Source organism: Atta colombica, unplaced genomic scaffold (assembly GCF_001594045.1).
Source record: "Atta colombica isolate Treedump-2 unplaced genomic scaffold, Acol1.0 scaffold248, whole genome shotgun sequence".
NCBI lineage: Eukaryota > Metazoa > Arthropoda > Insecta > Hymenoptera > Formicidae > Atta > Atta colombica.
This window is the reverse complement of record NW_017259346.1, coordinates 554,327-570,630: the sequence shown is the minus strand read 5'-3', so window position 1 is coordinate 570,630 and position 16,304 is coordinate 554,327. Positions and strand designations below refer to the sequence as shown.

Below are 16,304 nucleotides of genomic sequence, written 5' to 3'. Positions count from 1 at the left end.
ATATATTCAATTTTCTTGTAATTTTTATGTCAATAATCAAATAAATTCTTTATAATGAATGTAATTAAAAATATAACTGTAAAAAAATAAAACTATAACTACTAGAAGAATTTCATTGATCTTGATCTTTTGATTTCCTTATAAGCAATTGATTTGATTTATTGTATATTTTGATAGATATAGACTGATAGACTAAGATCCTTGGATATCTATTGTATATCTACAAACAGAATTCGAAAAAGTTAAGTCAGTTCTAAGAAATTTTGCAGATGAATAGTCAGATTGGTCAGATTAACACTATGAAATTTCAAAGTGATTTAATTATAAAGTAGCTATGCTGCACTACTTAATAAATAAAATTTTTACCAGGTCAACTTCCTGATCTTCTTGCCACATCCGGTGATTATCTGAGAGTATGGCGTGCTGCGGAACCTGAGACTCGTTTGGAGTGTGTCCTAAATAATAATAAGAACTCAGATTTCTGTGCACCGCTTACGTCTTTCGACTGGAACGAGGTGGATCCCAATCTAATCGGAACTTCTAGCATCGATACTACCTGTACAATTTGGGGATTGGAAACAGGGCAGCTTATGGGTCGAGTCACAAACATGGTCAGTGGTCACGTGAAAACGCAATTGATTGCACATGACAAGGAAGTATATGATATCGCGTTCAGTCGTGCCGGAGGTGGCCGCGACATGTTCGCCTCTGTCGGTGCTGATGGATCCGTGAGGATGTTTGATTTACGACACTTAGAGCATTCGACAATTATCTATGAGGATCCGCAGCACACTCCGCTGTTGCGATTAGCATGGAACAAGCAAGATCCTAATTATCTCGCTACTGTAGCGATGGACGCTTGCGAAGTCATCATTCTGGACGTTCGAGTACCGTGCACGCCAGTTGCAAGATTGAATAATCACAGGTCAATATAAAATGATTTAATATTATTATTTATATATACAAAATATAATATACAAGTTAATATTACAACGCTAGAAATATTTGTAATATTGAGTTTCTTTTCTCCGAAGCTAATGTCTAACACAGTTATTGATACTGACTGCGAGGCCCATTTAATGTATGTTGATTAAAGACACTAATTAATTTCAAAGCACTTAAATAATGTAACTCGTATAATAAAAAGAATAAGCTAAGTGTTTATTTTTAGAAAAATAATCCAAATTTGCAGATGTAACAAAAAGAAAATTGAATTATTTAACATTTTTGTATAAAACAGCAAAATTACTATAGTACTAGATACAAGAATTAAGAGAACTACATAATAGTAGTAAATTTAAATATAATGTATATTTTATCTTAACATCACTTCATAGAAAAAGCTGAATTATTTTTACTCATAGAAATCTGTATTATCTAAATAGTACATAATGAATCCAATAGATTTACAGTCAGTTCCGAAGATTATAATTAAAGTAATTATATTATAAATAGAAGACTATAATTAAATGATCCAGTAGATTTTAGTCCGTTTTGATCATGTCAAAATCATGTTTGGAAGATTAAGAAATTTCTTTGACTAATTTCTTTCCTTTTAATTTTTAAACAGGGCCAGTGTTAATGGAATAGCCTGGGCCCCGCATTCATCCTGTCACATTTGCACAGCCGGTGATGATCATCAGGCTTTAATCTGGGATATACAGCAAATGCCAAGAGCAATAGAGGATCCTATACTCGCTTATACTGCCGCAGAAGGCGAGGTCAATCAAATTCAATGGGGTGCCACGCAACCCGATTGGATAGCCATTTGTTACAATAAAGCGGCAGAGATTCTTCGAGTATAATTGTTTTCTTTACTGAAACGCATTTATTTCATTTCGAGATGTTCGAGAATGTTGCTATTAGAATTTCTTTTTTATTATTAATATAATAGACGTATATAGCTTGTTCTGAAAACGACAACTATAAAACATTTTATTTAATGCGTTTCACAATTGTACATATGTTTATAGAAATATTATAAACATAATAGTGAACATTTTTCTTTCAACAAAAGAGACAGACGACACAGTGTAATATAGTAAATCATTTCGGCCTTGTTATTTGTCAATGTTAATAAGAATAAATAAGAATGAAAAGATTCACGATCATATCTCTTGTTGGAAATTGTTCAGTATTAAGATTTCTCAGTTATGGATACTTAAATCATTATATGTAATTAATTATGCATCAGTCATTTTAAATGTCATTGAGTTATATTATATATAGTTAGGTATAGGAAAAAACCATTTTACTATTATTAGAGCAAAGATTGGATCATTAGATTGTAGCGTTAATTAATATCATAGAATGTGATCGTATGATTGCAATTATTAGTATGTAATGTACAGATTTTTATATAGGTGTAAATTTTTTATATGTGAAGTTATTATATCATACAATGACATCGTGCGAACATACTGTATACTCGACGATTATATTGTCATTGATAGGAATATTAAACTCCCAATTTAATTTATATCATATAATATTCATTGGTAATTTAAGATGTATTACATAAATATTCGATTAGAGTTGATATTTATGGGAAGGTATATCAATAATTAATAGACTAAAAATTATAAAAAAAAGTTATATACTCATATATTGTTATATGAGATATCATAATTTACAAATGTTAAATGAATAGAATGCAGTTATTTACAGTAATGAGCTCCGTGTATGTATGAGCCTATAATTCATTCGATATAAAGTGATTTATTCCTTCAGTTCATATCACTATTACATTTATATCTATACGATTTTTTTTAGTGTGCAATTTCAATAAATATCATTGACTCTGATACAGAGTAAATATATTTTTATTGCATTTTCCAATGTAATAATTATTTTAAATTCGTAATAATTCAATATTTTTTTTTTTTTAAATTTGAAGTGTTATTAAACAGCAAGCACGACTTTCGCAAATAAGATATTTTGATCTAATTATTAATACATTTTTCAGCGCAAGAATTTAATTATTCTTGTGCTGATATAATAAAAGAAATATGCTTTGGCAAGAATTCATGCCTTAAAGCTTATATAAATTACATGTATAAAAATATTTTATATCTATTTTAAGTCATACACAGATATAAATGAATCGATATAGTTTCGTATGAGATATATATTATTTACATAAAAATTTTGATCGCTTCGTGCTGATGAATAAATTATGTCCACTCAACCTCTAGACATTCTCGCAAATTACATGCACACGCTTCGCACTACTTTCAGCAATAATTTATACAGCACTACGAATTATAAGCAGATCATATTTATGAGAAATATTAAAACTGGTCTTTTACCTTCGCTTCAGCTTGATTCTCTTCTGAATTGGCTAGCGTTCTGAGGATAAGTCGATGTGACTTACATTATGCAAATAAAACCTATTGTAGTCTTCTGAATACTTGCTCTATTTTAACCTAGAGTAAGTTCAGACTACTGAGTACAAGGTACACCAATACCTCGATATGTTCGAGGTTTAAAATTCAAGGCACTGAAAGACTCTCGTTGTACAGTCTTTTGCAATTAATTTTAATGGCAGGAAAAATCACATCTTGCACCAGGTGAATTTGAATATTTCCGATGCATTTAACTTTAGTTATCATACGAGACACGTACTAACGTACTTACTACCAACGCTTTTCTCAAAATTATTTTCTAGATTCTATATTCTTTTCGAGAACTTTTTTGAGCTCACGAAAAAAATGTATATATAAATTTTATGATTGAAATTATTCTTACAAAGCGCATAATTTGCTCGCTATATAATAGAGATGAAGTACCGTGCATGCCATAGTGAGCATGTTTCCCATAGCTATGCATACATGTACTCGGCGAAACGCTCGGTGGATCTTCATGTAATGCGTACAATTTTTGAGCGGTCCAGGATTGTGACGGCCTATCTCGTTGCCAACGCCCGCAGCACGTTCGAAGTTATTCTTCTGCACGATCAGCTGGAGAAGCGGAGGTGTCAGATAGAGGCGTATCAGTAACTCTAGGAAAAAAGCTCCGGACATTGCACCAACCTGCACGTAACACAAATTTCACTTTTACTTTTCTAAGAATTTATTAAATTTATTAATTAAATTAATAATTTATTTTTATTTAAGATAAAACGAATTATTTACGCGTTTCAGAGAAAAATTAAAGTATTTTATCTTTTAAATATTTTAAGGCATTATTTATATACCTGAACAGCAATTTCAGAGTCCCATGTATGCGTTGGATGATGCTTGACAAATATAAGGAGCGTGATAAGACTTAAACACGCGTTAATCGTAAAGTATCTTGGAAATAGAACGCGCTGCACTTCGCCGAATGCATGTCGTGGCAGTGCAAAGTATAAAGACAGGCCTGCGAATAAATGGTATAGCTATTATTTCAGAGAAAGTCAATTTAAATCAATTAGAAAAATAGATCACGAGACTTCATTTTATATATCGTTTTATTAAAAATATATTCAATATATTTTTTTAGTTATATACGTACCAGATACAAAAGTCATCCAAATTTGAGCACCAAAGTGTATAACGAAGGATGTGAGATAAATAAAAGACATCATTCTTGAAGAATGATTAGAGCTTTGTATTCGTTCTTTGATTGGGAAAAGAACCGATGTAACGAATAAAACTGCAGCGATCATGATTACATGTGCGGGCTGTGTTGTGTAAAAGAGGATCCTGCAAAATGACAATTACAAATTCAATAAATCTTAATCTCCTGATTTTGAAATAGTTTTATGAATAAGTCAATTGAAGAAAATTATAATAAAAGTAATAGAAATAAAAAGTAAATTAGCTCAAGAAATAAAAACTAATTTATTAAACATCAAAATTAAAGAAAGTAGATATTAAAGATAGTTTTGCAACAAATAATAAATTTTTATTCAAATATTCTACAGCCAATTATTAAATTGTAATAAATTGTAATAAAAAATAAATTAAGAAGTTGAAAAAATAAAATACATAAAAACTGTAAAAATTTCTATCACTATATACACAATTTAGATTTAATGATGTCAGATCTCTTCTCATTCATTGTTATCGCTGATAAACCTAAGACAATTTTTTGCAAGATACGCGCGATATCGCGATATCAACGACCGGGACAATTTTCGTCATGTGTAACTATGTTAGATAATCTGGTAGCGCGCATCACTTAGCGTTGATTTATGCGTGTGCCATGACGTCAAAGTCAAATAAAATCATCGAGATTGAATGCACTTGGGAATGTTCCGCGTTTTTTTGCTAATATAAGCAATCGTGATCAATGTCTATACAGATTCATCTGTATCTCGTTCTAAACAAATTGAAGAATTCATATGTAAAATACTACATCATACATGTCTTTTACTTTAATTATTATGTCGAAATTTTCTGATGAAAATTTTTCTTAAAATTCTTCATATAATTTTTCAGAATTCTTATGTAAATTTCAGAATTTCTCAGAATCTTTGTATAACTTAAAACTTTTTAGAAAATATCTCAGATTTTGTTATATAGCTATAACTTTTAAGAAGTGCTTAGAAAATTGATATCTTTTTTAAAACTTTTATATATGTGAATTCTGAAAAAAGACATTTTTTTTTTAGAAATCTTCATAAATTTTAAATATGACAATTTCTTCAAAATATTATGAGATGATAAGAATTTATTTTACCAGGATTGTTATCGGTTTGGTGTGACACATAAAATATAAAAAATAAAGATATAAAAAATTATTTTAAGATTACATGAACAAGTATCACACGAGCAGAATATATAATTATCAACATTTATATTCCGCGATTTATATGATCCGAATGCTAAAAAGGCAATTTGAGAAGCTGGCAAACTCGTTATTAAATTTCGTCAGGCGCTTCCTGCTGAGATTCGCATATTGCCTGTGGCATACATTAAAAATTATAAAAAACGAATAATTCCTTTACGTACATGTACATACGTATGTGCACGTGCGTACGTGATCCTTTCTCGAAATTCTCCGAAGTGTCTTGTATATAGTTTATGAAGAACGACACTGGTCGAGCATTTCGAGATGGTGTCCTGCTTTTTGCATAAATATATATTTCCAATAAATTCTTTGTATTTCCTAAAAAGCGAAATACGTATTGCATTTTAAATTTATGTTTTATAGAAAACGAAACATATATAATATTTAAGATTCTATTCAGTTTTCTATGTAACTTTTATTTTATAAAATAATTACTAATCTCGTTGCAAAAATTAATACGTGACTTGATCCATGTATAACCAAATGCAGTTTAGCATGACAGTTCAGCATGAAATTATCGTCTATGACAACTTAATCAGACTTAATCAGATTTAATTTCTTTGTTTATTCATCAATCGTGTAACAAATAATTATGTTCTCAACATCGCGAAACTTGCATCGCGCTTTTTTTATTCGCGCAGTCCACACTTAAAGAAAAACATAGTGGTAGTAATTATAAAAGTGATTTATGAAAATTTCGCAAATACTCACCGTTAGTCGTTGCAACGACTTGCGAAATTTTAGACATAAATCACCTTTATAATTACTATGTTTACCAGAGAAAAAAACATACATTGAAAAGATTGACTGTTGCAACAAATTATAGATGGTAAAATATGGCATAGCATTTTGATTGGTTGCAACAGCCAATTTTTGGTTGCGTTAGTCTATCGAAATCCTATACTGACATTGCGGATGGGCTAACACAATCAAAAATTGGCTGCTGCAGCCAATTAAAAATGCTATGCCCATATTTTACTATCTAATTTCTTGCAGCAACCAATCTTTTCTTTCAGTGTAATGATGGCAACTACACAAATTTTATATGTACAATTAATGTATACACACACACACACACACACACACACACACATACACACACGCGCGCGCGCGCATATATATAAAATTGAATAATCTATTTTATAATTGTAATAACTATAAGAAAATTTATTCAAGTTTATGTATATTAATTTTAAAACATACAAAACTTGTATAATTATCTTTTTCTCTGTAACGACTAATGTCGAGCATTTGCGAAATTTCAGACGCAAGTAAGATACTTAATAATTTTGCGTGTCATTATATACCTAAATAATCTTCAGAGGCGTATAATTTGCGCAATAGCATTAATATTGCGTAAGGCAAATGAGAGAAATGTGTTCGCGATGAAAAAAATTACTTCTCTTTCATTAACCAATTAAAAGAGCCGCCAATAAATATAAGCGTGTTTCATCCTTGGACTAATTTCATGTTTGCGAATAAATCACGAGGGGTGCACTTGCCGAGAAAGAAACTTAGTCCGATGATAATTAAAACAATAAAAAACATTTGTGACAATACGACGCGCGTGATCGCATTAATCGCTAATTTCCTTGAAATGTTGATTAATCATCACGAGGTCAGTCATTACGGAAATTCGCGCTTATCCGTGAATTTTTTACAGCTGTCTTTTCCTCAAGATTACCAAATCGAAATTTCGACACGAACGGATGCGCGCGAGACGAAAATTTTTGCTTATCAAGCATTATGCGTTACGTCTATCTAAAGGAACACAAATCAAGAGAAAATCAAAATAACTTTATTTTAACATCATTCTTTAAAAGGCAGAATGATGATTTTTGGTTACAAAATTGACTGCTTATTGATGTTAAAAATCAAAATAAAGTTAGTTAATTTTTTATTGTTCCTTTTGTGTGTTCCTTTTGGATTGGAAGATGAATCTCATTGGAGACGAATATAAATATATCCTTTTATTTCTTAGATTTTTCATCGATCTTAATAAGCGCATAGTAATCAAAATATATGTTTCAGTACAAATGTCTCGATGATACAGAGTTGATTGACGATAATGAGATATTATAATCTTCCATAAAGCTTCCATAAAGCTTTCAAAATGAAAAATTTTGCTGCAATATCTAAAACTTTAAGTATAGATATTAATTTGAAAATAATTTCGTTGAACCATCAAAAATAATAATATGTAGGAAGGTCATAATATGAACAATGTTGCAAAATTTTTATATTCTACTCAGTCGATAGCAACTAAAAGAAATATATTTATATGATATAATTTCGCACTCAACAATATAAATGTAATATAATCAGGATTGGATAAGTTAACTTTTTTTTTAACTAAGTTAAATTAAAGTTAAGTTAATTAAATAACCTTGAAAATTTAACATAATTAAAATATAAAGTTAATCCATAATAAAATTAATTAAATTAAAAATTAAGTTAATAAAAAAAATAATTATAAGTAGTTAAAAGTTAAATTTTAAAAAGTTAATTTTTTTTGGACGAACAACTAAAAAAAAAAAGTTTGACTATTTTACATAATTTTTCGTATTTTTCCTTTCTTACAGTTTATTTATTAAAGAATCTGATTATTTTTGCACAAGTAACGATTATACAATATAAAATTACTAAATTATATACTCATTAGCCTTTCGCATTGTATCTAAGAATTGATTTCAAAAAATTCAAATTAAAAATTAATAGTTATTGATAAATGTAACTAAATTAAGTTAAAAAGTTAAGAATCTAAAATGTAACTAAGTTAAGTTAAAATTAATTAACTTTTTAACTTTTTAACTTAACTTTTATCTTTTTAACTTAGCATTATCCAAAAATACTCCTGAATATAATATATGGCAGCATATAACATCATATAACAGTTACAGATATAGATATTGTATAACTTACGTTACTTTTAATTGATGTCAGCTGAGTAGCTGATTGTTACCAACTTGAATGTTCTATACATATAATTATTTGAATACTCGAACGAAATTATTTTCAAATCTGTATCTGGCTAAACTTTTAGCTGGATACTTCAATACAACAGCGTTTTTTCTGCAATTCTATTTTTTGTTACTTTCTCTTCTCGCAGCGCATTAGAAAAATTCACACACACACACACACACACACACACACACACACACACACACACACACACACTCTCTCCTCTCTTATTTTGGACAAATGTGCATGCGCTGTTTTTCACTACTATTTATCTTTCTTCTCATTTATTAGCTTTCTTCTATTTTCTACTTTTTGATTTTTCTTATTTTTTACTTCGTTGATGAGGAGGAAAACGGAAGCTCTCTTCTCAATTTAAAATAACTTTCCGTTCCGCGATAGAGGCTCGGTAAAAGAGAGAGCGGGGGGTCGTAGGTCCGGATACACGACCGTAATTGGATGTGCCGGACGCACCTATGCGTGTGCGTGTATTCACGTGTAGGTGCACCAAGCCGAGCCAGGCATTATCAAGTGGCACCGGGAAACGTGCGAGAAGGCACGCACGATCTGCCGCTTAGATTCGCGACTGAACTAGCAAAATCAGTCCTCTCTGATTTTATTAATGACGCGAAGTGATATGTGCGAATCTCTATTGCACGAATCTCTATCTGGAGTCTTAATTCGTTTTATCGCTGTTAAACATTGTCGCGTTAATCTCAAAGTACAGCTCTTTTAACTTTGCAATTGCCAAGTGCATGATTCTTCTGTGTAGATAAATATGTATGTTAAATCAATTTTAATATAATACGCAAGAAATTAAAAAAACATAAAAAAACGCAAAAAAAAGAAAACGTAAAATGTTGCTAATCATTGAAAATTTTCCGTTCAGGCTACTTAAGTCAGGCTATATAGATTATTTAATAATAAATTAATAAATTAATAAATTATTAATAATAATAATTAATTAATTATTAATTTTCCGGAGATCTGATGCTTACAAAAATTTGTAATATTTGATGTAGGATCTGTAAAGCTTATTTATGTTATTTAGAAGGCATCAATTAGTTTCAAGGAACTAAAATGATATAACTCGTATAAAAAGAACGAAAATTAATAAAAATAATTCAAATTTGCAGATGACACATTAGAAATTTAAATTTTTTGATTGTTCGACAATAAAATTTATAATTATTATTATTGATAATTCATTTATTAACTTTATTATAATCAAATAAGTAAATTAAATGGTAGATTATATAATAAACGAATAGTTCATAGTTTAAAAAGAAGAAAGATGATAAGTATCCATCATGCAGTGACGTGTTCTTAATGGACAAACCGGCTGCGCGGCATAATGGAACATTGCAAAACGAACAAAGTCGTTTAGTCAAGCTTCATTTGCAGATTCTCTGGAGATGCAAAAGATGTCGAACAACTTGGCGAACAGCCAGCTACACGTTCAACGCGACAAATAGAACGCCTGTTGGGCATGTCTCCCGATAGAAACCCTCCTAAACTCGTTTGTTTGCTTAGAATGAAATATCTATAAATAGAAATCCTTGAGACTATGTCGATTGTGTGTTATCAAATTATCAGTTATTACTAATATACTGATAATATCAGGTCGTTAAGTAAACTCGTGTAGAAATGGGAAACAATTATAACACGACTTTGTTTTAATGGAGTGATTCGTATGCATACATCATATCTACAGCATCTAATTATAATAATAATATTCTTGGAAATGTATGATGTGTAATATATAAATATAAGATAATCTCTTTTTGATCGGCCGATTGACGTACAAAATACCGTCATCGTATTAATTTCGCGAAAGTAATTATTAAAGATGATTAAACGATTTCAAGGATGCATTTTCGAGACCCTAGGATAATCGATCAACGGAACAGGCCTTTTAATAAAGAACGTCCGCGACAAGATATTTCCCCACGCCTTTGTAGCACGAACGAGTTTCTGCGGCCGCCCAACGCACTCGGAGTCTGTAATTATATCTTTTTATTGGAGTTGTATTACCAGTCCCGAGAATGCGCACGTATGCAATTCCAGAGAGTGCGAAAGGAAGTCCATTATCTTCCATTATGCTGTGCAAACAAAAATTACTGACGCCTGGCGTGCGAAAAGTGCACGCATTATGTACATTATTGAAAAAAATGATAATTTACGATGTAACAATTAATATGATGAAACATTCAGGAAGAAATTTAATTTGCTACTAAATTGCATTTGAATGGTCCTTACACGGTGAAAATCATATAACTGTTCCAGCACTAAATTATATCTTATGTCTAAAATAAAAGAACCTTGGTGAAAAAATTCTCATACTTCGTAATATTTTTGAAAATTTTTTATATCATATATTTATTAAAGATTTCTGCAAAATATCTCTTGAATTTCTCAAAATTTTATTTCAATTTTCTTCGGAAATGTAATGAAATTCTAAAATATGTAGACTTTCTTAATAGTACATATTTCTGAAAAATGATTCAATTTGTGTAATAAATATTGTACAAAAAAATCTGAGAAATTTTCAAAAAAGTTATAAAATTATGCAAAAGTTTTGAAAAATTCGAACGTTTATTTATTCAGAAATTCAGAAATTCTAAAAAATTATAGAAAAAATTCTAAGAAAAATTTTTGCCTCATTCATCGAGGATAAATAAAACTCAGCAAAAATTTAATCTCCTACTAAATCATTACAACCACTAAGTCATTGAACAATCATTACATAATAGAAATCATGTACTTGTGTTCTTGTGCACCAAATATATATACGCATCTCTGTAATAAAATTACAATAACAATAATATAAAATAAAGCACTTTAGTGAAAATAAAAAAAGAACATCTTATTAAAGGTGTCATATTGATAAAGATATAATTTTAAAAATACAGGATATAAAAAGAAATACCTGAATATAAATAAATCCTAAGAGAATGTGGCACGTGATAAAAAAAGAAGATTGATGAGAGACCTCGGAGGAAAAGCGAAAAAAGCTCATTCCATGCATTGTTCACACGCACGGCCTTTTCAAGGCTATATTATTCCATTCGCACGTCTCTACGTTTTCCGTAGAGAATATATGACGTGGCAGACGCAGTCATTGCGCTCTGGCACGAGACACGCCGCAGACATATAATCACATACTTAATAATTGACTAATTATGGACGCCTAGTGTTAACGCCCGGGATAATTGCGGTGTGATTGACAGAAGGACTTACTCGATCACGTAATCCCTTACATATAGAACAGTAAACACCAACACATCAATGTTATAATTTCACATCGTTACTTACTTCTCATCTCTGAACATATGTTATATTACATTTATTAGTTGAGTGTGAAATTATAATATTGATGTTATCATTAGTGATTACTGGATATTCGAAAGAAATATGCTTGGGATGTTACTGGAACATTATCGGTGTTAATCTTTTTATTAAAGATAAAAAAATTAAGAGAATCGTAAAACGTTTCTATTTTTTTTAAAGTTTGCGCTCAAAGCTCATTATCAAATTGTTTTAAAAATATCTAGAAAACGCGAGGATGGCCTTGGAGAAAAATCACTTACGAGATATTAGGAAACTCCGAAAATAGTACGTTGTTTGCAATATTTGAAGATCTTTAGCGAAAGCACGTAATGTATAAAAATAGAAGTATTTTTAATTCCAGATTTTAGTTTTTATGTGCAGTATGCAAATGTGCATACAAGAAATTAAAATGATTATAATAATAGAAATAGAAATATCTTTAATTCCAGATTTTAATTTTTATGCAAATGTGCATAAAAAAATTAAAATAATTATAATAAAGTTTTCGTAGTATGTCAAGGATAATTTAATCTTTTTTTTTAAACCAAACGTTTCGTTCCATTAAATATAAAGGCAATTAGAGGATGTTTTGATAGCGATTGATAAAAAGTTTTTTACGCACTTTACCGTTAATCTTTGCTGTGTAATGACTCGGAAATAGACCAAAGATTAGCATCGAGTTAAGACAGAGTCGCGTAAATGAGAAAATACATTGATGACATACGTGCAACTACACATAAGATTTCTTGAGAAAACGTGAATAATTTTTTATTGGAATTTATTGTACGTCATCGATCTCTCTTGCATCATCCATTGAATAGCGTTTGTATGAATGTAGAAATTCAATTCCGATTAAAAACACTCTAAGATGCGTGTGTATATGTTTATTGCGTCAATGATAAGTGATTTTTTTTTTACTCTAGATCTATTTCGATAAAATTAAAAAACACTCGTGTGACTGCACATATCTCTTAGATTATTAGAAGTGTATTATCGCGCCTCCCAATTGCGATACTAGAATTAATTAAATCTTATCATGCGTTATTAAAATGTACATATGCATATTATTAGAAATACAGAAAAAATAGTTTTGCTGAAGTATTTAAAAATTTAACTAACTAACATATAAATCTAAAAATAATTTTACTGGATCATCAAAATAATTATGTAGGACGCTCAAATTGGTTGCAAAAATGTCAAAACATTTTGCAATATATTGTTCATTATGCTTGAGTTTCCTACATAGATATTTTGATGGCCAAAAATATTATTTCTATATCTATCTATATCTAATTAAATTTTTAAATACTTCAACAAAATCATTTCATGAAATAGTGACAGCAATATGTAAATAACTTGCAATTTTTGGAAGTTACTTTTTGCATCTGTCTTAGAAAATAAGAAACTCAAGAATTGGATTTCTCTTTTTACTTCTGAAAATAAACATAAGATACATGTATTTGTGATTATCTTATTTCTTGAGATAGTTGTATACAGAAAAGTTGTAAGCAAATCAATATTTTTTTATTTGTTATTGCTTACGTTATTGCTTTACTCAATTGTGGTCGTTTTGCTAAGGAGATACGATCTATATAGTATATATTAATATTTAATATTTATACTTTAAACAAACTATATACAAACTTTAAACAAATTATATAAAGTTTATAACATTCTATTTTCATTAAACAATACATTTTTATTGTTTATTAATTTACTTATTTTTATTATATTTATAAATTAAAATGTTAAAAATAGTACCAAAAATCTAAGTCTAAGACAAAAATTTGTGATCTAGAATTATTTGTAAAACTCAAATAATTTTTTATTTTAAAATATCAATTGTACCTCCTTAACTATTGTGTTTGTTTTTTTATGTGACATTAAATTAAGATTTCTAAGATCATCTAGAAGTTTTAAGATTTGATTTTCTATGTAAAGATAGTCGTGAAAAAAATTCCTAATCGGAGTCATATTTCGTGCTCCAACTTTGCTCCGAATCGCGACAAACCTTTGCTCCTCGATAGCGAGACATGCTTATCATCGAAATTTTATACAATGTTGATGCATCGATATGATTCTGTCCAATAAGTTTGGAGCTATAACTATCATGGAAATAATTTATTCCCGATTGTAATAACTCCGACATAACAAATTTCCCGAAAAACTACTGAAACGAATCTATGAGAATACATGCCTAGAAAAAAATATATAAAGAATATTATTTTTTTGCATAGATTTGCGTTACATTACACATATTGTCCGCATTCATTGATATCGCCATATATGTCTCGAGTAACACGTAACGAGAATGGCTATAATGAAGCGATTTCACTTTGCTTTAATTTGCAAGAATATCGCATATGAAGACACTGCACACATCGAGTTCTTGCAAATCGTATTTCAAGATTATTAATAGTAAGTAATGATGCTTTGCTATGGGAACTTCCCGAAAACAGTGACGCGCAACAGATGTGTACTCAAGTATTACATAAAATCATGTATCATCATCATATCTTTCTGTGTCATTTAAAATCAAGAATTTAATAAAGACAAATTATTTATTTATCATAACAAAATTAAAAGATTACCAAATTATTAATTAACTTTTGGATCTATTTATAATATTTATCACTTAAAAATAAAGAATTAAATTTAAAGAATTTATGAATTAAAAGATAACAAATTATTTATTTCTTATTTAAAAATGAAGAACTGAATTTCAGAAAGAATTTAGAAATGACAAATAAAGTCATGATGATTATAATACACTTCCGTTAATAAAAAAAAAAACTTTCGTCTATAAAATTAGCAAGCGTGAATGACCTACAAGATAAGACTACGCCCACGAATTGCGTATACACGAGATCCTCGCAGGCGCAAGGACCTCGCACCGACCTGAAGAGCTCACGTACGCCTAGCTGGCTCCATATTACCCAGATTCGTCGTCGCAGAACCTGTGATAGAAGAAAGCGAAGCACAACAGATGAGACGAGAGTCAAAGAGATCTGACGAAAAAAACAGTCTTCGAATAAGAAAAATCATTTCTTCATTTCTTCAACTCAGTTTTTATGCTGAAAACCAGAAGGAGAATCGTTTTATACTTACTTAAACACTTTGGAGCGGCGCATGACCTCGTAATACGTAGACAGCTTCTTCAGTATCTGACTATAGTGATTAGTGCTGGCGACCAGGACATCATCGGCCAAGTCGGGTAGGAAGAGCGCGTTCTCCGCTTGTTCTCGTTGACGCTGGAGCTTCTCCTTCTCTATCATCTCTTCGTAGAGCTTGATGTATTTCTCCTTGACACGGGACTTGTTGCATTGCTTCGAATCAGTGATCGGCGCAATCGGCTCACTCGTCTCGTTACCAATCAACGTACGTACGCACATATTAGCGTTTCGTTTTTGATTTATCTAGATACAATTAGACGATAATCAAGCTCTTGATTATCTCTTGACTCTCGACTGCTTCTGATTACTTCTGGTCCACGTTGGAAGACGGCTAATCTTCGAATGGGACAGTTCTCTTTATATCCTCGTGCGCCTGATGATTTCTATGAACTGAATGTGTCAGCTTCGTCGATGATAGACGACTATCCTCCGAGGGTGGCCAATCACGTCGACTCGTGTAGTCGTGTGTCGCGAATCGTGCGACGTGGTGCGCGGCAGAGGGAGAATTAAAGCAAAGGAGAAAAATTCAACACCCGCTCTTTCTCTTTCTTTCATTCGTTATAGAGTGCGCTGTAGAGTATGCTATGTCTTTGATATCGCTTCATTTTTATATATCCCCCTCCCAACGACCGGCTTGACGAGATATGCGAAAGGGTATAAACGTGAGGCTGCGTTCGAAAACCGAATGTCTCCATATATCGTTTTGTCCTTGTTGTTTACCCAATATTAAACAAAAATAAGATGATAAGAGGGCATCTGGGTAACGTTTCCATAGATTCCGAACGTAACCCGAGCGAGTTCCCCTTCGCGGAAGAGAAGGAAACCCGAACGGGTCTCGCTATGGTTTTGCTTGAAGTCTCTCCTGAAATAATATTCCGCAATTGCCTGATAAAAATTTTTCTCATATTTTTTTATGAATTGAAACACAGAAAATAATAAGAAAGTTTGCATCTTTTCTTAGAATTTTTCATATGTGTGTGTGTGTGTGTGTGTGTGTGTGTGTGTGTGTGTGTGTGTGTGTGTGTGTGTGTACTTTAAACTTTTTCAGATTTCATTAAAAATTTTGAA

The 16,304-nt window shown here is 30.6% G+C and overlaps 2 protein-coding genes across 2 annotated transcripts in view; one reads left to right on the top strand and one right to left on the bottom strand.

Moving 5' to 3' along the window:
- LOC108688916 (DDB1- and CUL4-associated factor 7) overlaps positions 1-1,888 on the top strand; it is a 2,827-nt gene extending 939 nt beyond the window's left edge. The window contains 2 exon segments of the mRNA XM_018195460.1: positions 340-925; positions 1,571-1,888. Coding sequence (XP_018050949.1) covers positions 340-925; positions 1,571-1,805 — 821 coding nt within the window. The 3' untranslated portion in view covers positions 1,806-1,888.
- Positions 1,889-3,117: 1,229 nt separating this feature from the next.
- On the bottom strand, positions 3,118-15,806 carry LOC108688896 (transmembrane protein 205). Its single transcript, XM_018195434.1, has 4 exons — positions 15,172-15,806; positions 4,495-4,685; positions 4,196-4,359; positions 3,118-4,031 (listed from the first exon to the last, which is right to left on the bottom strand). Exons 1-4 carry the CDS (start codon positions 15,453-15,455, stop codon positions 3,744-3,746), a joined length of 927 nt encoding a protein of 308 aa, XP_018050923.1. The 5' UTR covers positions 15,456-15,806; the 3' UTR covers positions 3,118-3,743.
- Positions 15,807-16,304: the final 498 nt, after the last annotated feature.

What these genes read in the sequence shown, in the direction of transcription:
- LOC108688896 (XM_018195434.1), bottom strand. Translation starts at nt 15,455, where the DNA reads ATGTGCGTACGTACGTTGATTGGTAACGAGACGAGTGAGCCGATTGCG. An exon ending in CGCCGCTCCAAAGTGTTTAA is followed by an intron (nt 4,686 to 15,171) that starts GTAAGTATAAAA and finishes GTCATTTTGCAG; the next exon opens with GATCCTCTTTTACACAACAC. An exon ending in TTGGATGACTTTTGTATCTG is followed by an intron (nt 4,360 to 4,494) that starts GTACGTATATAA and finishes ATTTATTCGCAG; the next exon opens with GCCTGTCTTTATACTTTGCA.